Source organism: Passer montanus, unplaced genomic scaffold (genome assembly GCF_014805655.1).
Source record: "Passer montanus isolate IOZ18808 unplaced genomic scaffold, ASM1480565v1 scaffold62, whole genome shotgun sequence".
NCBI lineage: Eukaryota > Metazoa > Chordata > Aves > Passeriformes > Passeridae > Passer > Passer montanus.
The window spans coordinates 2,644,712-2,667,610 of NW_024371260.1; the positions used below are offsets into that span (position 1 = coordinate 2,644,712).

Below are 22,899 nucleotides of genomic sequence, written 5' to 3' on the forward strand. Positions count from 1 at the left end.
GTTCCACACCTGTATTGAGTGTGGGACCCAAGGGTCAGTGGCAGCAGGCTGTGATTTCAGGGAGGGCCAGGACAGGAGCTGTTTTCTCACTTTCTCACTTTTCTCAATTGCTGGTTCATTAGTGAGGCACTAAAAGCAGCATTACAGTGATCACGAGTGGTTTCCACTCTCTGCTGACATCTTTGGGACTGGCTCATGTTCTCCAGCCTCCCATTTGGGGTGGAAATTTGCTCCCCACCCATCCTCAGACTGCTGAGAGCTACAACCAGCAATATCAGCAACATCAGCAACATCAGCAATATCATCAATACCAGCAATATCAGCTGTGTTTGTTTTCTGCCCTCCAGGCACTTCTGGGAGCCAATGAACCCCTGCTCCCGTGCTCAGGGTTGTCTGTACACACCTGTGGGCAGGTGCAGCCTCTGCAGCACTGACAGAACAAGTGGATAGAGAAAAGTCATTCCTGAAATGCACAGCAGGAGCAGGAGGAGAAGGAGTCTCCTGAATCCCACAGCTCTGGAATGCTGTGCCTCCTAAATAATGAACTAATTTTCTTAAGGTGCCACTGAGTAATGGCTGAGTGAAGCAGCAGATCCCAGCACGGAGCAGAGTGGCTGAAATCCAAGGGAAGCAGCCAAGGCTCCAGAGGCAGGCTCCAGTGCCAGTGATCATTTCATGCACCACATTCAATTTCTGGTGACAGCGACTCCTCGGAGCCCTGGCAAATTAGAAACTGCTGGATGCAGCAGCAGCACAATGATAACAGTTAATCTTCTGCAGGGGCATGATGGTGAAAGAAATGGCTTTTAGATTAGCTGTCATTAGAGTGAAACATCTGCCCCTGCAAGCCAAGGGGACTGTCCTCACTTGGGCACAAGGAAGCTCATTAAATTCCTGGGTTTGCAGGGCTCTGGGCCAGAGGCACACTTCCACCACGCTCTGGGGCTGGGGAGCACAATGACCTGGGCTCAAAGGCAGGAAGAAGAATTCCCTGGAGATGTGTCAGCTTCCAAAGCAGCTGCAGAAGTTGGTTCCTGTGTTTGGGTTCCCTCAGTACCTGGGAGCACACAGCGAAGTGAAATAGGAAAAATTAATGGGAGTGATGGGGTTTAAAAGGAAATGAAACCTTCTGAGATCACAAAAGCTCAAAGCTGAGCTCTGCCTGAACTCTGAGGAAAAGCTTCCAGTGGAATATTTAATTCCAAACACTTTGCCATCATTTCTAAGCTGTTCTTTGCCTGCTGGACTGCAGAGCACGAGGTCAGGAAACTTCTCTTGTCTAACTCAATTTGTGATGCAAATATTCTCACATCTGATTTTCCTTTCACATGCTTAGAAGGAATGTTGAATACTTCAGAGGGGCAAGCCTGGCAGGGTGCTGTTTGTGCAGGAACATTCTCAACCATGATTTCACAGTTTTCTTTCACCATTCATTACCTGGTGATGATGTGCACCACGGTTATTGAGGGTGCAGAATATTTTAAAGGAACAAAATTTATGGAGAGCAAGGAAATAGTTGGTAGTGTCTGTACAGAGCTCAGAGCTGAATAAACTACAGATATTTAAGCTGTAATTAATTAATGACTGCAGCTTCAAGCTGGATTACAAACAGATATCCAGTTTCATCTTTTATTAGGCAGTATTTTCTTCTTGATTACATTAATCTTGATTAATATAAGTATATTTGAGTTCTTCACAGTTGTGTGACATTTCCAGCAGAATTCCTTGAGGATGTGTCCTACAGCACATTGTACAAGCAGCAATGAAGTTCCTTTTCTAAGTATTCAGCCTTGGGCTGCTTGCACAGGGTGAGGGAAGGGTTTCAAAGCAGTGTGAAAGAGCTCCTCAATCCCCAGGATTTGCAGTTTAACATTAAAAAAAGGTACAGAAATTATAATTGCATGTTTTTCTTCCAGATTCTTCTATCTGGAAGAAGTAGAACCAGTTTTTGTTGTTGTTGTGGTGTTTTGTTTTGGTTTTGTGGGGTTTCTTTTGTGGTTTTGTTTGTTTGTGGGGTTTTTTTGTTTAGAAAATGGCTTTTATCTAATCACAGAATTATGAACTTGTTTGAGTTGGGAGGGAACTTAAAGCTCACCTGATTCTACCCCTGCCATGGGCAGGGACACCTCCCACTATCCCAGGTTGCTCCAAGCCCTCTCCTAGAAATTGGCTGGAAGAGTAAGAACACAGCAGAGAATTAAAGAATAAATCAGCAGCTTGGGTACAGGCAAAGGAATTTAGTGGGCACAGACAGAGGACAAGGAAAACAAAAGAAACCAATGGAAATGCTGATGAGAAGAGTCAGAAGCTGCTGGGAGAAGCAGCCATTCCTCGAGGCCATGAGGAATAGACAGCCACCTGAAAAGGAATATTTCCTCTGGACAACTCTCTAGCAGTATTGCAGGGATGCCTGTGGTCCTTATTTTTAAAGAAAAAAAATTCTTTTGGGGTAATAAATGCATTCTGTCCAGGAGAATACATTGCTTAACAAAAAAAAAAAAAAAAAAAAAAAAAAAAAAAAAAAAAAAAAAAAAAAAAAAAAAGACAAAAACCCCCCAAATTCACAATAAATCCATTGATTCCGTTAGCTCACTAGGGAAAAAAAAAATTTTAAAAAAAAAAAAAAAAAAAAAAAAAAAAAAAAAAGAAAAAAAAAAGAAAGAAAACAGGCCAAAATGCCCCAAACTTCCAGACTAAAGGAGGGAATATTACTCCGGGGGACAGGACAACTGGATTGTCTTCTCAGTGCTTTCCATGGTCTGAAAAAAGGGATATCTTGTTTTTACATAATGGAAAGACTTGCAGAAAAAATTACAAACCCTTAAACAACCACTTCTCAAAAATTTTCTTGAGACAGAATTTCCTGTCTGTTGGTTACTACTGGAAGGAAATCACGATCAATTATTTTTTCCAGCTTGCAAATGGAGCCAACGGTTGTTTAAGGATATCATTTCATGCTTGGAAAGAAGCTCTCCCACAGCATCTTGATGCCCATTATGAGGAAAAAGCCTCATCAGTGTCACTAGGATTAAAATTTAATTTAAAGGGCAAGAAGCCCAGTCTTACCTGTGCTCCTAGGGCAGAAAAAAGGAGCATGCAGAGAAGAGAAGGTGGAAGGTTCCAGGTGGTATCACTGCTATGGGCTGATCCCACGGCTGCTGAATGAAGTTCCACCCTGGAATGTTGCCTTTGAGACAACAGCTCAACAAAAAAAGGAGAATGCTCCCTCTTCCCTTTCATCCTAATCAAAGCAGCAGAGCACTCCTCAGCACTGCTTTAATCTTTGTTTTCAGCAGTAGTTTCTCTTTTTCTCCATGGTTCTCTTAGCACGCTCCAAAAACATTGGGACAGCTCCTTTGGAGCAGCCAAAACAAAGGAAGGAGCTGCTGCTCTGGGCCCCACCTCGGGTCCTTTCTGCTTCTGGGCTGAGCTGAGGGCTCCCATCACACAGGTGAACCCCCAGGGATGTCCCAGCACTGCCCCAAGGCCACCCCAAAGCTGGAAAAAGGAAAAGGACAGCAGGACAAGCCCTCCTGGGCCTGCCAGGGGCTGATTTCACCTTTTTCAGCAGGGAGGAGGAGGAGGGAGGAAGGAATGCTGCAGCTCTGGGAGCAATCCCATCCTGGACGCTGCCTCCTCTTGTGCATCACCTCTTCTGCATGAGCTGCAGGGCTGCCTCTGGGGCTTGGACACCCAGGAGTGTGAGGGATGGGATTCAGCAGCTCTGGCAGCCCCCAGAGATGATCAGTCTGTGGAGGGATGATCCCTGTTTTCTGCTGGCCAAGGGAGACACCAAGGTGAAGCCTGCAGTGGATATCAGGGCAGGAGTTCCTGAGTGGATGTTTGATCTCTGTGGAGTCTCACCTTTCCCCTTATCTGTTATTTCACTGCCCCTGGAGCAGTAGAACACTTTATCTGTTATTTCACTGCCCCCTGGGGCAGTAGAACACTTTATCTGTTATTTCACTGCCCCCTGGGGCAGTAGAGCAGTTTTATCTGTTATTTCACTATTCCTTGGGGCAGTAGAACAGTTTATTTGGGGTTTGTGCTGCCCCATCCCTGATATTGGTGCTGATCCTGGCAAATCCACTGCATTCCCACCAGGGCAGATCCTTGATTCGGGAGTGGGGCAGGAGAGGGGTGTAGCACACCCCTTCAAATTAAATTTTAATCCTAGTGACACTGATGAGGCTTTTTCCTCATAATGGGCATCAAGATGCTGTGGGAGAGCTTCTTTCCAAGCATGAAATGATATCCTTAAACAACCGTTGGCTCTATTTGCAAGCTGGAAAAAAAAAAATTGGATCATGTTTTCCTGCCAGTAGTAACCAACAGACAGAGCCTTCACAAACACCTTACAGGAGTTACTTTTGACTGATCCTTTTAACTGGCCCCTAAAAATAAGGCAAATTGATTGAACAGTATGTGTTAAAGCTCATCAAATGCTAGCTAGGAAATACATGATTATTATTCATGAGCTGCAAGTGTTTTGAATGTTTTCCTTCAGTAGGACTGGAACCCCTGTGTTAGAATTTGTTGTTTAGCCAGAAAAAGGCTTTTTTCACAATGGGGAGTTTACATAATCCACAATAATTTTAAGGAATCCTGTATGCTGCAATTTGCTTTTTTTTCTCATTGCTCTCTTGGTCAGTTTTGTTTTGCTGCCTTAAACTTTCTATTCCATGTTCAGTGTCATGCCTGTTGCATATTCATCATCAGCTTCTCTTTCTTATCTTTCTCATCTCTCCTTCATCCTTGCAGCCTCCCAGAAAGCAATCAGACTGGAAAATCCCCAAACAGAGAAATCAATGTATGCTACAGCTCGATGCCTCCCTTTTGAGTCTTGCTTTCAGCTTCTGGAGCTCAGAACTTTTATCAATTTTGAGCCCATAGTCTGTGATTTTCCAGGCCTCTTCATAACGCTGCTTTTCAAAGTTACACTGCGCAATTTTGTGAAATATTTTGGTTAAACATTCCCTGCCAGGGCACTCAGTGATGGTGCCCAGGGCCAGGGGCTCGTCCAGCTGCAGGGCTTGCATGTAGTGCTGCACTGCTGCCTCCTCCCGAGCCAGGGCCAGCAGCAGGAAGCCCTGGCAGCAGTGGTCCCCAGCCTGTGTTTTTGGGCTGTTACAGCCATGCCCTTGGATCACTTTTTCCATGTCTTTCAGAGCTTTTTCATATTTTTTCAGGTGCATCAGGCAGGCAGCTCTGCGCCTCAGGTACCTGGGGCTGGCCCTGCTGGCCAGCACAGCCAGGCTGTGGTAGCCCAGAGCCTGCTGGTGGTCGTGGCTTTTCATCAGCACCTTCCCTTCCTGGGCTGCTGCCTGTGGGGACAGAGTAAGCCATGTTATAAAGGGGAAAATCCATGTAATGAAGGGGAAAAAATAGGGGAATATCTAGTCTGGATCGGTCATACACACCGACACTGAGAAATGGTAGTTGTTTTATCAAATGTTGGAATTGCATCTAGCTGGAGAAACAATAATTGGCGTATTTTTGCATACAGATAAGAGTTCAGCTGCTCCCTGCACGTGGCCTTGGAGAAGCATTTTTGTCATCAGCCTCATTGCAGGAGACCTGGAAGGGCAGGAAAATCCTTGGAGTGCATTCCAGGGGAACTGGAGTGTAGCTTGTCACTAAAAGTTTGATTTTGGCTTCCAGACTGAAATAATTCAGGTGCCACCTAGAAAGTGCCATGAGTGGATCCCTGGATTCTGGATTAGGTCTCTGTGTCCTTTTTTTCCATTTATTCAATCTTAAGATATGACCAAGACATAAAACTCTTGGCTCACTGCTCACTTGCTGTTATCTCAGGAGCTTCTGATGTCCTTTGTTTCTGCACAGAATTTCTTCTGAATTTGTTTGAATTCCTTAGGAATGATGAACAAAATGCCTGGACCAACATCCCCAGGTGCTGCCCCACAAATGCAAGTGCTAAAAATGATTTTTGTGTCTCTACTGGAGCTTACCTAAGCTGTAGAAAAAAAAAGGCCAACTGGTGGCTTTGCTAATTGTTAATCTTGAGTGCAATTTGAACTCTCTGCCCCCATCTGAAGGGAAAAACAACAACAAGAAAATAGAAAAGGCCGAAAGAGCCACATAATTTTTAGGTTCATGGAGGTCAATGAAGAAAACTCCATTAGAATTATTTGCCTCAAATGGATTTCTCATTATTCCCCTTTATTGGTAATAAATAAAGCTTTTAACGTGCTGCAGCACAGTGAATATTCAGGTCATAAACAAGCTGCCATCAGCAGCTGAGGGTTTACAAAAGACTGGGCCAAACAAGATGAGGCTCAAGCAAAGGATAAATATTTCCATCCTCCTCATTTTGGGGGGTAACTCCTGCTTGGGGATGCAGAAATCCAGTTAGCCCAGCCACTGTTTTAGTAGCCACACCTGGCAGCCAGGTCAGGTCCTCCAGACTCTTTGTGTGCCCCTTTTATTTTGGCTGACTGAGGTTAGGATTGATTGCTGTCTGCCAGGACTGAGAACAGGTTCTGCAGGGAAAGGATCAATACTGCAGGGCAAGTCCCAGCACCTCATCTGAGAGCAGTGGCATGACATAATTCAGCCTGTCCTCATGGTTTAGGAGGAATTCTGCCCCAGTTATGTCATTATAATGCACATAATAGATATATTTTGCTATTTTTATATAGAGCAATATATATCTATATATAATATATAGCTAAATAAATATTATATATATAATATATAAAAACAATTATATATACAGAAATAATTTTTTATTTATATATATATATGTCTATTCCTATTTTTCTTAACATATTTGTTAAGGAGTCTCTCAGCTTCCACACAGAGAAATAGCAATAGGACTTCTCCCCCGGGCTTTAACAATTCTGGCCATAAATTTTCAGGCAGCCTGTCCAAACCCACCTCAGATGTCCTGTGTACATTTAAAGAGCAGCACATTTGCTTTGTCCTTTGAAATGTTTTTAAGACGACTCCTCAGTGTCCCCTCAGTGGCAGGAATTTGACAAGGGATCAAGGTGGAATTGCAGCTGCCTGAGGAGCATCTTGGCAAGAGAAGGTGGTTTTTTTTTTTGTCCCCCCTAGAAATTCCAGAGTTCTGGATCACATTGTTCCAAGGAACACAGGGCAGTTCCTCAAGATAGCTTGTGTTTGTGTGGTTAAATTGCCATTTTCAGCCTCTAAGGTGCATTTGTTGTCTCAGAGGCAGAAGAAAACACAATGGTTGTTGTTGTGCTGAATGCTGAGTCTGGTGCTGGAGGTTTCAGTGCTCTAACCTGGGGCATTTGAGGTTATTGCACCACAATGTTGCACTTATTCACTGAGCAATATTGCAATATTGCATTTCTCCACTGAGCCACTGCTTTGACTCCTTCCCTGAGAGTCCCCAAAACAAGCCATGAGATTGTGCCTTTCCTGCCACACTTGGAGGCAAAATCCCATCTGAACATAAAGGATTCCCTCTCACCCTTGCAGATGGAGCAAGGTTGGGCAGCTGGACTCTGGATTCTCTTTTGTCTCTGCCTGATTTCAGGGACCTGAGTTGGGACATTTTTGGTGTGTAACAGGGAAGGATTAACCAGCAGCTTGGACATTATCTTCTAACAGAGATAAAGATGAAAGCCAGGCTCAGGGTGAGAAGGCAAGGGAAGCCAGAAGGACATGGCACAGCTGAGTTCAGCTGCTCCCTGCACGTGGCCTTGGAGAAGCATTTTTGTCATCAGCCTCATTGCAGGAGACCTGGAAGGGCAGGAAAATCCTTGGAGTGCATTCCAGGGGAACTCGAGTCCCCTAAAAGTTTGATTTTGGCTTCCAGACTGAAATAATTCAGGTGCCACCTGGAAAGGACCATGAGTGGATCCCTGGATCCCTGGATTAGGTCTCTGTGTCCCTTTTTTCCCATCTATTCACCTCACTGGGTGTAAAGGACTGAACATACACATATTTCTGTGACATTTTTGGTTCCAGTCCCTAGGGATCAATCTTATGACACGACCAAGGCTTAATTCCTTAGAAAGAAAAAGAGTGAGGAGTTTACTGGGCATGGAATTATGGCCAAGGGTCAGCCCCTGAGCAGTAAATCCCAGCAGATGGAATGATAAACTCTGAGCTTTGGGAGAGGGTTGGGTGTTTCCAGGAGAATTTGGAACAAGTCTTTCCTTCTCCACCTGCACATGCCATGAAGGCCATGTGGAATGGCAACTTCACCTAACTCTAGCACAGTCCATGTAGTTTTGGAGACCTTTTTTTTTAGGAATCTGGATCTCCACAGCAGCTGCAGCCCCGAGGATCTGTGTGAGGGGTTGGGAATCAGTCGTGCATTTACCCCTGACTTAGGAAAGCCAAGGGTTGAAGCTGCACGAGCAGCAAGCAAACTCCCTTCCTCTGACCTTTTGCAGCTTAATAAATCTTTCAGATTCCTTTTCCCATGGGGCTCTCCCAGTTGTTTACAAATTTCTCAGCATGGGACCCTTTTCACTATAAATAATGGGAGAATTTCGTGGCTTTGTTTTCCATGAAAAAAAAAAGAGTACATCAAGGAGCTTTCTCCTTCCTCCACCCTTTCCTATTCAGCTTATGGAGAACTATTTTTAGCTCTTCAGACCTGGCTCCAGGATAATGATGACACGTTTTTAAAATGCCTGTAATTCCAAATTCTCAAAAAAACAATGTGGCAGAAATGCTTTTGTGCTGGAGTGCTGAGACTGGGTGTGAACTCAGAACTCTTCTTTTCCTACCTGGGAAATTCAGGAACAAAGCAAACTCCCTCTCCCAGGGCAGAAATCCTGGCAAAGTCAGGACATCATTGGGATTCTTAGCATTAATTCTGTCTGCAAGCTTTTAAAACTTTGCTTTTACTGAGATCTTCCTTTCATAAACCAGAATAACCTGACGGGCAAAAGGAAGTGCTGCTGGGAAATCCTTTGAGACACTGGGCAGGTGGATGAAACAATTCTTTCCACACCCCAGAGAGCACACACTCCTCCCCTGGCCACAAAATACATCCAAAAACCCCCAGGTGCTTGAGTTCAAACATTTACTAGTTGAACAAAAGCATGAGATGAAAGAGAGAAATGTTTTGTTTTTAAACTTCCAACCCTGGTATTGGGCTCTGGTTTTGAAATCAGCCTGATCACACCTCTTGTCTCAATCTCTCATGATAAATAAGCCACAGTGAGGAGTTTTATTTCAGACACAGCTGCCAAAACCAGACAGAAATAAATTTCTCTCCCATTTTAAAGGCTTCACTCACCTGTGGCACCTGTGGGTTCTCACTTGTCAGTGCAGTATAAATGATACAAATGTTAGTTTGATTTTTTCTTTTCATTTTTCTTTTCTCACTGACAGCAAAGAACATCCCTCCTGTGCTGCCTCAGAAGGGAAGCAGCATGGATGGACTGAGACCCCCACAGAAGGAGTGATGTGGCAGCAGGGGAAATTCAGCTGTAAAATGTGTCTTCATTTACAGACACCTCCTTAGGGCCTCCCTAGTCACAGTCTCAATTGTTCCTTTATCAACTTTCTAAAGAGGAAAATTGCAAATTGCCTCTGAAATCTTCCAACTCTTCCCCCTAAGACTGAACTTTTTACATTATTTAGAAGAGAGGGGCTCTTTTCTCTGTAATGGGTCATGTCTGGGGACTGGTAAATTAATACTTGTTTACTTATATCCTCCTGCTGTTCTGTTCAAATACATTTCAAGGGCTCCTCTTGCTGCATTAAGGATATCAGCATGTTGTTTGTTTTATAACCTGGGAGAGAGCATAACAATATAGCTTCTCACCAGGGTGCACACCAGCAACAAATTGAATAAAAGGAAGCAAACTGATTCTCAGAACACAGAGCTTCTGGGTAATCAGAATTGCAGATGCTTGGCTGAGTGTTAAAGCTCTTGGCCATCAATCTGACCTTCTGCTGTCTTATTATTGGAGAAACTTTCTGGGTGTACTTTGGGGGAGAAACATGAAAAAATGCCAAGTAAAAAATACTTGGGGGGGACCAGGGCTTTGTGGCATTGTTGTGTCAGTTTTAGCTAAGAAAACCAGCTTTAAAACCTTTAATTTTGTAAAAATGCGAACATATTAGAAATCCTAAATGTTGCACAAAAGAAGGATGGCAGCATTTAATGTCACTGAATTGAAATATTCATCTTCTTTTCATCAAGAAAATGAACGAAACATGAATCCCCCTTCACCAGGAGCCACCCATGAGCCCCATGTATCCCCAGAGTACAATTAGCAATGATCTGTTAAATCCCTGTCTGCTGCCCCCACACCCCCTGAATTTCAGTGTGGGCATCACCAGCTCTTGTGCCAGGGAGACCAAAAAGGAATCCCAAATGGGCAATGATGGATGATTAGAGACTGATCAAGGTCACTGCAGTGGAACAAGTTTGGCTCCAGCTCCCTGACCTGGCTGGAGGAAAAGCCAATTTGTGCCCTGTCCATCTGCTGAAACTCTTCCCACACACTTCTCAAGGCAGGGAGAAATTCCTGCAATCCCAGTTTTCCTTCCCAATTCTTTCCCCACTGAATCCACAGATGTGGGATCAAAAAAAAAAAAAAAAAAAAAAAAAGAAAAAAAAGAAAAAAAAAAAGGGGCTGCTGTAGGACCTTAAAGAGTCCCTGTTGCTTGGTGTCTACAAAGTTCAGGAGAAAGGCCAAGTCCTTCTCATCTCTCCTGGCCAGGACACTGAGCGGGGCAGCTGCCCCTGCCACGTTCCTGCTCTGCAGCTGCAGCACAGCCAAGCGAGCCCTGGCAAAGTCCTCAGCAGGACAGGGGCCAAAGGCTTCCTGCAGGTGCTTGAGGGCCTCTTGGTGCCTTCCTGTTGGGGAACACCAGCACAAACCCCATAACCCATCCCACGGGGAGAAAGGTACTGAGAAACCACAGCGAGGCAGGGTTCAGGCAGCCAGTCCATGTCTAAAGGTGTTAATTATGTCATACCTGTCCCAAAGTGTTTTCAAACTTCTCTTGAGAAGCACCATCCAGCACCATCCAGAACCATCCAGAACCATCCAGCACCATCCAGAACCATCCAGCACCATCCAGAACCAATCAGAACAATCCAGCCCCAACCAGAACCATCCAGCACCATCCAGCACCATCCAGAACCATCCAGAACCATCCAGCACCATCCAGAACCATCCAGCACCATCCAGAACCATCCAGAACCATCCAGAACCAATCAGAACCATCCAGCACCATCCAGAACCATCCAGAACCATTCAGAATAATCCAGCACCATCCAGAACCATCCAGAACCATCCAGAACCATTCAGAATAATCCAGCCCCATCCAGAACCATTCAGCATCATCCAGCCCCATCCAGCATTACCCAGCCCCATCCAGCAACACCCCTGACATTTCATATTCACTTCAATCCATTTTTGCTCCTTCACCAGGCCTGACCAGCCGTGCTGAAGGACTGGGACTCACCATTTGCCATCAAAACATCAATGCAGAAGATGTGATATTGTGCAGCCCTGCAGATTTTGGTCAGTGCTTTTGCCATGGTGAGAAGGCCCCCGAGGGTTTCTTCTCCTGGGACATCTTTGGTGGCCACGAGCTCGCTGAGAGTGGCCCTGCCATGCTGGAGGAGCCACCCAGTGATCAACCCTTGGGTTTCAGGCTTCAAGGACAGGATTGCTGGGATCACTGCTCCTGCCTGCACCTTCAGTGCTGAGAACAGATCTTGCACTGCCTCCTGTGGAAAAACAACACCAAGGAAAGAAATGGAAGCAATAATTAAGTATTGATCATTTGTTCTTTCAGCTGCTTTCTGTTCTCTGCTGAAACATGGAGAAACTTTGTTTTTCCTTGTCCTTGTGCTGCAACTTTTCCATTTGCAAAGCTGATAGGGGGTCATAAAGGCAGGTTTGAATGAGTGTTTGCAAAGTGCTTTAAACTCCTTGGATTATCACAGAAAATTGTGACCAAGGTTTAGCCCTCCTCTCCCTAAGCTTGGGAAAGAAAATCAGTAAAGCCAGATGGGCTGTTCATACACCCAGCCAAACTCAGAGCCTTTCACTGCCCAAATCCTGATTCCAGTGATTCCACAACAAATTCTGTGATGCTTTACACTCATATTGTTCAGAAAAACCAGCAAAGCCCCACATGGACAGTACCTTCTGCTGCCTCAGAGCGAGATGAACAAAGCCTCGGCCACTCAGAGCTTGCACATTCCTGGGATCTTCCTTCAGGACAGCATTAAAATCAAAAATTGCAGTTTTCATCTGCCCAAGGCGCCCATAGCATCGGGCCCTGGTGAGGAGGCAATCCTCAGCATAACCACCTGGAGGACAGGGATGCAGCCATGGTTACTGCAAGGATACCCACAGGAAGCTCCAAAAAAGCTCCACTTGGCCTGAGGATACCTCAGGATGAAGTACAATGACAGTTTTCTTAAGTGGAAATTTCCTGTATTTTTGTTGCAAGTGGAATTCCTGCCACGTGTTATCAGCCATGAGTTGGAAGGGAAGAAGAATCTGTGTCAGGTTGGAGTGGGAGCAGCAGGAATGAGAGGAGAAAGCTCTAAGAGGGAGATCTATGACTATGTGAGAGTGGAGGCACGAAGCCATTTGGCTGTTTTAATAAAGTGGGGTCAGAATCACAGAATAGTTTGGGTTGGAAGGGACCTTAAAGAGTCCCCAACCCTCTCCCACGGGCAGGGAAGGTACACATTGTTTTGGATAATGAGTTATCCAGATGGGACTGACTAATTCTCTGCCAGAATTAATATGCACTGGGATTTGTGATACTGAACTGCTTTTTTTTTTTTTGTCCTCTGCTTTCACACAAGTGCTGCCCAAATAAACACATTGAGTTGTCAGAGAAAATCCTGGTGCCCCCATTCCCTGCCTGCAGAGCATTTCTCTGCCTGCCATCCACATATCCCTTCCTTCCAAGGCAATTTCGATAAGGATCTTAACATGCCCAGGGTTGCAATCAATAATTGTGGCATCCAATATTGGATGATAAATCATCAGTGCCACTGGAAATATGTTTTCATAGGGAGGTCATCAAATGCAGCTGCCTGCAGGGATCAGCCAGCAGACAGGCTCCAAGCAATTCCTCTGCAGTAATGAGGCTTTTTCTCCCGCCTGATTTGCTCCAAAACTTCTGTACCAAAGGTTATTATCACTCTGGAGCTCTACCAGTTGGCTCCTCTAAAGACAATATCTATTTCTTAACAAGCATCTGTTCTAGCAGGTGGGGAGCTGATAAGCTGGAATGCACAGGCTGTGAAATGGAACCATCTCCAAGCAATTAACAGGGTTTTTATTCCATTTCCACGAGCCAGTCTCTCTTCTCCTCAGTGCTGCTGTCATAACATTTGCTCAGAGTGAAAGGCAGATTTCCATACAAACATGGTTTTACTTGGAACACGCCAGAAGAATTTCCATGTCAGCCTGGTCTCTCTCCCGAGGGAAAGCTGGGATAGTGAAATGTGTGAGGGGGCTGCATTCACTTCTTTGCACTGGCTGAAGAAAAGGGGGTGATGTCCCTGTAGAACTGAGCTGAACCCATTTCAAGGAATTTAAAATTCCTTATTGTTGAACTCCACCACTTCACGGCCCGGGTGAACGTGCTGTGTCAGCCCTCAATGGGGAGGTGACAGAGGGACATCCTCCCACTCACATGATTTCCCTCAGGAGCAAATCCCCACGGGCATCCTGGCGTCCTACCTGCAGCAAGGATGGCAAAGGACAGGTGGGCAATGGCCTCTTTGATGGCAGCAGCCTCCTGTTTGCCCTTCAGGAGGGCCAGGGCTCGCCAGCGGCAGTGGCTCTGCAGCAGCTTTCGGTCCTCCTCCTGGAAAATGTCCAGCACTGGCAGGAGGCAGGAGGAGTCTCCAATTCTGATCAGTCTCCTCAGCAGCTTTAGGATGGGAGAGGAAAAGGCAGCAGAAAAAGAGTTGGATGGGATGTGAGGTTGTGTGTGAGAGCTTTGTGTGCTTCCCCAGCATCCCCAGCTCTCCCTGGGGGTTCAGTCAGGCCAGGATCACAAATTTGCCTGATTTATCTCCCCAGCTGGCCCTGCTGTGAATGCAGGCTGGACAAAACAGGGATTTTTATCTTTCCTCACCACCACTACAGCTGTGGAAATAATTCTGGGCAAATACCTGTGCTGCCTGCTTTGTTTTGGGTAGCATCCACATTGGAGTGTTTTTATAAATACAGGATGATTGCCCAAAAAAGAGAATGTTCCTGTGGAACACAAGAATTCCAGTGACCCTTTTGACTGCAAAATCAAAACTAGTGAATTAATGGAAAATTAGGGAACTGCTGTAAGTTATTTTTAGTATTGTTATTGGTAACCTGGGAAAAGCATGGATTCAAACCCACAAAGTACTGTCCTTCTGGAAAAGAATCCTGTCTGACCTTTGGTATCTTTGCCTCAACAAGCACTTTTTAAACATAATTTCCAAAGAAAATTAATCAAAAGATGGTTTTTAGAGTGCTCAGGAGGGACTGGATATTCAAATCTGAGCCAGAGAAACCTGGACAAGAACAAAGTTATCCTGATGTACCAGACACATCCCTTGAACTCATAAATTTCTCTATTTTATTGATAGATAAAAGTGACCGGCATCTGACAGGCAGGTGGGATAAAAATATTTTGAAGAGAAATATTCAGATGTTCCATGCAGAACTTGCAGCAGAAGCTGCAGATGGAATTCCAACCTCTAAGGAGAACATTCTAATAAAGCCACACCCTTCATTAACAGCCATCCCAAAGGCAGCAAATTACAGCAAACTTTTATTTTTCTTTGGGAGCAGTGAAGTGCTGACAATAAAACCTTTCTCCTTATTGGTCAGCAGAATTTATATGGCATTTTAAAAAGAATACAAGAGTTCCCTCTGACGGCAGAGCCTGGGAATTCAGCTTTGTAATCCTGGGTAGGAGAGCCAACTTGCTGGAATGGCTTTCAGGGTTTCCAGCACAATTTATCAACATTGGAGAAAGAAAACTGCAGACTGATATTGGAGTTTCTGCACTTGTGTTTTTCTTCTCCAATGCTTCATTAGGATAACTGGGGAGGTGGCACTTGTGCCTTCTTTCCTCTAAGGGAACATTCCAATCCCATAATGTTGTCCCCAGGGACAGGATGCTCTGCCTGGTAGAAGTGCTGAGAAATGCCATTAAAAAGCACGTGAGAAATGAGCTGGATTTAACTGGGAGTCCTTGTGTGGCCTTTTTGACACAAATTCCTGTGATTCCATGATTTTATGGCAATATCAGCCCTGTATTTAATCATTTAAGTTCTGCTAGAGGTTCTGCATGTGGGCTCCAAGTTTCACTGTGTCACAGCTCTCCCTGCTGCTCTTCAGAGAGCTCCTAACAGCAAAGTTTAGTTATAAAGGGGAAATGCACCCAAACCACTGAACACAGGGATTAATCTGTAATTTCACTGTGGAATGGGAAAAAATCTGGCAAAGCTGTTGAGGAGGGAATGACCCCGAGGATGAGGCTTTCCAGGTGCTCCTTACCTGGTTGCCATCATACAAAAAGCCTCTCTTGAGCTGCAGCAGGGCCAGCCTGGCCAGCACAGGAGCCCTCTGGGGGTTTCTGGAGAGGGCCAGTGACAGCATCTTGTGGGCTTCTTCCCCACGGCCCATCTGGTACAGGGCATCAGCACACAGGATCTGGGATGCCTCATCGGAGCTGTCCAGCTCCACCAAGAGAGAAGCCAGCTGGAAAACCCCAGGGGCATCTCTGGAGGGGAAAAACAAAAGCCAATTAAAAAAAAAAAAACAAACACCTTCAAGGTTAGGAATGTGCACAGCCCTGTTTGCTTTTTCTGAAAGGAAACTGAGCTGCCTCCTGGCTACCTCTTCTTCTGGAGCATCATCTGTCCTTCCTCCTGGAGGACCTTCAGCAGCAATCCCCTCTGGTTCCATGGCACGTAGGACTTGATGGTGAAGATGGTTTCATCCAGCTTTAACTGGCAAGCTGTGATATAATCCAGGGCTGTCAAGTAATTGCTGCCACCAGAAATTCGGATCAGCCCACGCCCACACAGGGCTTTGATGCAGCTGTTGGGATGGGGGGACTCGTGCTCGATGACCCTCTGGAAGTCCTGCAGGGCTCCCTGGTGGTCCTGGGCATGGAGGGAGCAGAAGCCTCGCAGTGCCAGCAGGGTGTTGTGGTAAGTGCTCTGCTCTGCTGCCAGCAGCTGCTCACACATGTCCAGGGCGGCCCCGGGGTGTCCCTGCAGGAGGTGACATTCTGCCAGCCGGACACTGAGCTCCCGGCTGGACCCTGGGCAGATGTGCAGGAGCAGCTGGATTGTCTGGATGACAGGAGGGAGCAGCTCAGTGCCACAAGTGCCCCTGAGCTCAGCCCGAGCACGCACAGCCTCCCTGTATGCTGCAAACCTCCCCTCCAGGGCAGCTCTGGCCTGCTCCTCGACCTTCTCAGCATCACAGGGTGAGAAAAGCTCTTCAAAGCGTTTCATTGCCTGGGCAGGGTCTGCTGCAAAGGCTGCTGCTAAATCCTGCATCATTTCCTGTGTGCATCCTCCCAGGAGGAAATACCCAGCAGCTCGCTCCAGGAGGAGAGCCAGAACATCCTCACCTCTGAGATTCTCAGCTGAGAATCCCTCAAGGGCCCTGGTGCAGACAGCCACACACTCCTGAAACTCTCCTGTTTTTCGGAGGTGGGCTGCCCGTGCCCTGCACACCCAGGTGTGCCCGGGTGCCACCGCAGCCAGGAAGCTGTAGCAGTCACCCAGCCACTTCTCCGAGGATTTGCAGCTTGGGCTTCCCTCCTGGTACATGGAGAGATGATCAGAGAAAGCCTGGACGACCTGGGGCAGGTGCTCCCTTTGCCTGCTGCACACGTAGGCCGCTGCCTCAGTTTGGTGCAGCAAAAAGGCTTGGACGTAATCCATAATTCCCTTCCCAACCTGTGTCCCTGAGAGAACCCGTGCCAGCGCCCTCAGCAGCAGCAGCTCCATGGAGCCCCTTGGGTTATCCTCCAGCAGGAGATTGCATTTTCTCACCACCTCCTCCGAGCACCCTCGCCGCAGCAGGGCCTCCAGCTCGTACACAGAGGCCACCAAGTTTTTGGGGATCAGGGTGGAGAGGAAAATTGCAGCTATTCCCACGCTGAGGGACACCACGGCCAGGTTCCTGCTCTGGATTTTGGGGATCTGAGCCTTGCCTTGGCACCAGGCCTCCAAGGTGGCCACCACTCGCTCCCAGAGCCCGCAGGCCATGGAGTTCACTCTCTGCGCTGCTGTGGGGGCACAGCAGCTGAAGGCGGCCAGGTAAAAAGCCGTGGCTGCTGGAAATTCCTGCTGGGAGAGGTGCTCGTCCCCTTCCCCACAGAGCAGGGCGGCGAGCTCCTCGGGGGACATTTCCTGTGCTTGGGCCTTCACCGAGCGGCATCACGGGCGGGACATGGCCGGGGCCTGTAAAACAGAAATGAGGGGAAGCAGAGCAGGGTTTGAGCAGAAAATCATCAGTGAGGGGTTGTGGAGCTGAGTTTTATTAGAGAACTAGCAGTGAGGGGCTGTGGAGCAGGGTTTGAGCAGAAAATAGTCAATGAGGGGCTGTGGAGCTGAGTTTTATTAGAGAATTAGCAGTGAGGGGCTGTGGAGCAGGATTTGAGCAGAAGATAATTAATGAGGGCGTGTGGAGCAGGGTTTGAGCAGAAAATCAGCAGAAAATCTTCAGTGAGGGGCTGTGGAGCAGGATTTGAGCAGAAAATAATCAGGAGGAGTTGTGGAGTAGGGTTTTGACAGAAAATCAGAAATGAGGGGCTGTGGAGCAGAGTTTGAGCAGAAAGTCAGAAATGAGGGGCTGTGGAGTAGGGTTTGAGCAGAAAATAATCAGTGAGGAGTTGTGGAGTAGGGTTTTGACAGAAAATCAGAAATTAGGGGCTGTGGAGCTGGGTTTTAGCAGAAAATCAGAAATGAGGGGCTGTGGAGCAGGTTTTGAGCTGAAAATCAGCAGAAAATCATCAGTGAGGGGCTGTGGAGCAGAGTTTGAGCAGAAAATAATCAATGAGGGGCTGTGGAGCAGAGTTTCAATAGAAAATAATCAATGAGGATCCATGAAGCAGAGTTTTAGCAGAAAAACAGCAATGAGGGGCTGTGGAGCTGACTTTTGACAGAAAATCATCAGTGAGGGGCTGTGGAGCACAGGTTTGAGAGAAAATCAGCAATGGGAGACCATGGAGCAGAATTTTAGCAGAAAATCAGACACGAGGGGCTCTGGAATACAAGTTTTTCCATTTGGAGGGAGCAGCTTTTCACATGCCAGATGCCAGCAAGCCCAGGTGCAGTGAAAAGCCAAGGTTTGGTCACTGCCAGGTTTCTGGGGGAGTAAAGCCACGAGGAGAAACATCACAGAGGTTGGGAAGCACCCAGCCCCCCTTGTCAGCGCTCCCTGCCCATGGAATGAGGCTGGGACAACCATTTCATAAATCTTTAATCATCAATGTCGCCGCTGGCGGGGGACACGGAGGGGACAGAGCCACACCTTGATGCTTCACCCAGCCCTTACCTTTTCCACTGGCCTGGAGGAAGGAGGATAAAATCGGCTTTTTTCCACCAGGCTGCTGCCCCTCATCCCGCACACCTGAGCCCGGCCCTGCCGATACCTGAGAGGGGACGAGCCCGGAGGGATGGAGGAAAGGAAAGAGAAAAGGAGGGAGGGAGAACAGGGCAGGAGTGTTGCCTGGAGACCGCAAACACTGCCCGGGTGTCCTGCGGGGCGGGGACGGGCACGGGAATCGTGCCTGCCCTTCTCCCTCCTTATCCCGAGGGACCGGGAGGGATGCTCAGGGCATGGCCAGGGCAAGGATCTCCCTCATCTGAAGAAATGATGGTTCACCTCGGGGAAAGGATCTCCACTGCTTTGGGGAAAGGATCCCACTCACGTTTTAGCAGAAAATAATAAATGAGGGGCTGTGGAGCAGAGTTTCAATAGAAAATAATCAATGAGGAACCATGAAGCAGAGTTTTAGCAGAAAAACAGCAATGAGGGGCTGTGGAGCTGACTTTTGACAGAAAATCATCAGTGAGGGGCTGTGGAGCACAGGTTTGAGAGAAAATCAGCAATGGGAGACCATGGAGCAGAATTTTAGCAGAAAATCAGACACGAGGGGCTCTGGAATACAAGTTTTTCCATTTGGAGGGAGCAGCTTTTCACATGCCAGATGCCAGCAAGCCCAGGTGCAGTGAAAAGCCAAGGTTTGGTCACTGCCAGGTTTCTGGGGGAGTAAAGCCACGAGGAGAAACATCCCAGAGGTTGGGAAGCACCCAGCCCCCCTTGTCAGCGCTCCCTGCCCATGGAATGAGGCTGGGACAACCATTTCATAAATCTTTAATCATCAATGTCGCTGCTGGCGGGGGACACGGAGGGGACAGAGCCACACCTTGATGCTTCACCCAGCCCTTACCTTTTCCACTGGCCTGGAGGAAGGAGGATAAAATCGGCTTTTTTCCACCAGGCTGCTGCCCCTCATCCCGCACACCTGAGCCCGGCCCTGCCGATACCTGAGAGGGGACGAGCCCGGAGGGATGGAGGAAAGGAAAGAGAAAAGGAGGGAGGGAGAACAGGGCAGGAGTGTTGCCTGGAGACCGCAAACACTGCCCGGGTGTCCTGCGGGGCGGGGACGGGCACGGGAATCGTGCCTGCCCTTCTCCCTCCTTATCCCGAGGGACCGGGAGGGATGCTCAGGGCATGGCCAGGGCAAGGATCTCCCTCATCTGAAGAAATGATGGTTCACCTCGGGGAAAGGATCTCCACTGCTTTGGGGAAAGGATCCCACTCACCTCAGGGGAAGGATTCCTCTCACTTTGGGGAAAGGATCCTCCTCACCTTCGGGAGAGGATCCTCCTCACCTCAGGAAAGGATCCCCCATCACTTTGGGGAAAGGATCCCCATCACCTTGGGGAAAAGATTCCACTCACTTTGGGGAAAGGATCCTCCTCACCAACGGGATAGGATCCTCCTCACCTCAAGAAAAGATACCCATCACCTTGGGGAAAGGATCCCCCTCACCTCAGGGGAAGGATCCCTCTCACTTTGGGGAAAGGATCCTCCTCGCCTTCGGGAGAGGATCCTCCTCACCTCAGGAAAGGATCCCCCATCACTTTGGGGAATAATAACTACTCTTACTTTTTAAAGGATCCCCCTCACCTCAGGAAAAGGATTCCACCTACTTTGGGGAAAGGACCCCCCTCACTGTGGGGAAAGGATTCCACCTACTTTGGGGAAAGGATCCCCCTCACTTCAGGGAAAGGATTGCACTCACTTTGCTGAAAAGATCCTCCTCACCTTGGGGAAAGGATCCTTCTCACTTTGGGGAAATGTTCTCCATCACCTTCAGGAAACTAACCCAGGTCATGACCCTCAGCAGGACAAGATACAGGGAATTACTTACACAAACCAGCAAATTCTGTGATGCAGCCTAAACTTTTAATCTTATTTTTTATTAATAAGCCTTATATTTTAATTATAAATATAAGTTTTAATAGTAATACTAATTTTTAATAACTACTCTTACTTTTTAAAAATAACCCTTATCTTTTAAATAATAACCCTTATTTTGAAAGAATGGCCCTTATTTTTTAACAATTGGAGTGTTTTTAGTAATAGATCAAGTCTGTTTTTAGGAGTGTTTAGCCTGATGATGTCCCTTTAAGCCAGGGCCACTCTGAAGCCCAACTCCTTCTTTCTCTCTCCACATTCTTTGACATTCAAAAGAGTAAAAAAACCCTCTATGATGAATAGAGTTTTTTGACATTTTATTAAGAGTTTGCCCATTACGTTGATTTGATTACTTTCAGTTTAATTACCCTAATTAGCCATCAAGATATAATTTAGCATTGCTGTCACATTGGGCCACAGGTGATATTGCCAGGAAAAGACTCAAGGGCACGACAGAAGCAGTTCTGAAATAGAAATCACATTAAGGGGAGCTGGCTTGATCAAATGCCTCTGCCCCTCCTCGGAGGCTCAGGCAGAGCTTGTGGGAATAAAACTGGGACTGGAGCCTCCAACAGAGCCTGGTCCAGGCTGCAAAAATCATTACCCATCATCTGACTTTGCTGCATGACTGAGTGGGCTGGAAGTTGCTCCCAGCCACGTTTTGCCCTGTAGATACAGAGAATGTGAGGATGGCATTGTCCTCCATCCATCATTTCCAGCTGGAAAAGGCTGGTTTGGATAAGGATCCCCTGTGCTCCCTGATGTACACGGATGGTTTAGGGGATGCTGTGCTTGGCCAAAAAGGCAGCGGCCTCATGAAATGTTGTTTTGTTGACTTTAGGTGAGGAAAACACAGCCAATTTTACATCGTGTATCAAGCTTAAATCAATTTAGGTTCTTAACTTTGAAGCTTGAAGGAATAAGAGGAGCAACATCTAAGGAGCAGAGTGGAAAAAGAGAACATTTCTCTGTGCCTTGGTGTGATCCCTGAGAGTGTGAGTGTTTAAACCTGTTGTTGTAAGAGGTGGAACCAGCAATGCCTCTTAAAGACTTACAGGCTCTTCTCAAGCCCCCAGACAATTTGCTGTGTGTCCTGTGGGGTAGATAAGACCAGCTCCTTTCCTAAAAGGGTCATAAAAACATAGGGGAGGAGGGATAAACTGTGAAGATGTCTATCTAAACATTAAATATTAAGTCTGCTACACATTCATTAAATAGTAACTCTGCTACAAGAGCTCCTCGGGATGTCTCTGATTACCGATGAATTTTTAAAGGGAGGTGGGTGGGGAGGGAGTAAATACAGAATAAGTTTGCAAACTTTCTTTTTCCTGCTTTGCAGAGCAGGGGGTGCACAAACACATCTGCAACAGCGCTTCTCAGAGTCAGGGCTGAGAAATCTTGCACTTCTTTCTTTTAAAGGCTCTCAGTTCCTGCAGTGTAACAAGTCCCTTCTCTTATGGCTGTTAAATGCCACGTGTAGCTATGGCTGAGGCTGAGAAACCAGCATTTTGGGGTTGAAAATTTGGCTTAAAAGAAGGGTGACCTTCCTTTGACAGAAAGGAGCATAACGGAGTGGTGTATTAAAAATATAAAAAAAATCTTTGACTTATGTGATGACTGTTTTTCACTCTGAGCTGGAGAGCAGACACCAAATTCTGCTCTCTTTAGGTTGGTGTGAGCAATGCCAAATTCTTCTCTCTTTAGGCTGGTGTGAACATTCAGGCTGGGGAGTGAATGTTGTCCTAATGATCCAGGCTGAGTGCCCTCCCCACTGAAGCCAGAGGAGCTCTGCTGGTGTCTGAAGCCACAGGATGAAATTTCATCCTGAGGCATCTTTAGTTCCACGCCCTCAGTCTGTTGGGAGAGCTGGGCTGCTGGGAGAAAGAAGGTCCCCTCTGAGCCTCCTTCTCTCCAGGACTTAAAATCCTATTATAGAATGTGTTACACAGCTCTTCAGTCAAACTTTTCTGCTCACCAGGGAATCACAACCTCCTGGGTGCATGAAGGTGTGTGGGCACAGAAAGCCAAGGTGATCTCTCTATGTACTGGACTATTTTAATCTCTGCTCACCCAATAACAATAATAACAAAAAGAATTGTAGACATCCTCCTTAAGGAGCAGGATTAAAATGCACTTGAGTGAGATTACAAGAAAAGAGTGGTTGTTCCATTAGAAAAAGGAATAATCAGGAATAATCCCTTTGTTTATGTTCTGGAGATTAAAGCAGTGACAGCAGAAAGCATCCAGAGGTCACTACACACAGACTTTGCTGTCTCAGCGGCTGGCTGGGCTGTGGCTCTGGGGTTCAGCTGTGCAGTTGCAGAATTTAATCTGTTCTCCTTGAGCTGGGAATTCTGCAGTAGCTCTGTGTGAGGCAGGGAAGTGGCTCTGCCTATTCCACAGTAACAAAGGTTGTGCTTGACCAGGACTAAAAATCTGTGGGGTGAATGAAGGAGGTTCC

At 46.8% G+C, this 22,899-nt stretch overlaps 1 protein-coding gene across 1 annotated transcript; it reads right to left on the reverse strand.

The window, feature by feature from the left end:
• Positions 1-4,300: 4,300 nt before the first annotated feature.
• TTC34 (tetratricopeptide repeat domain 34) lies at positions 4,301-18,620 on the reverse strand. Its single transcript, XM_039727554.1, is given in 8 exon segments — positions 4,301-5,396; positions 10,605-10,816; positions 11,431-11,698; positions 12,120-12,286; positions 13,680-13,872; positions 15,486-15,711; positions 15,756-17,410; positions 18,507-18,620. Coding segments are annotated over 7 exon segments (3,258 nt in total). The 5' UTR covers positions 17,357-17,410; positions 18,507-18,620; the 3' UTR covers positions 4,301-4,805.
• Between the last annotated feature and the right edge of the window lie 4,279 nt (positions 18,621-22,899).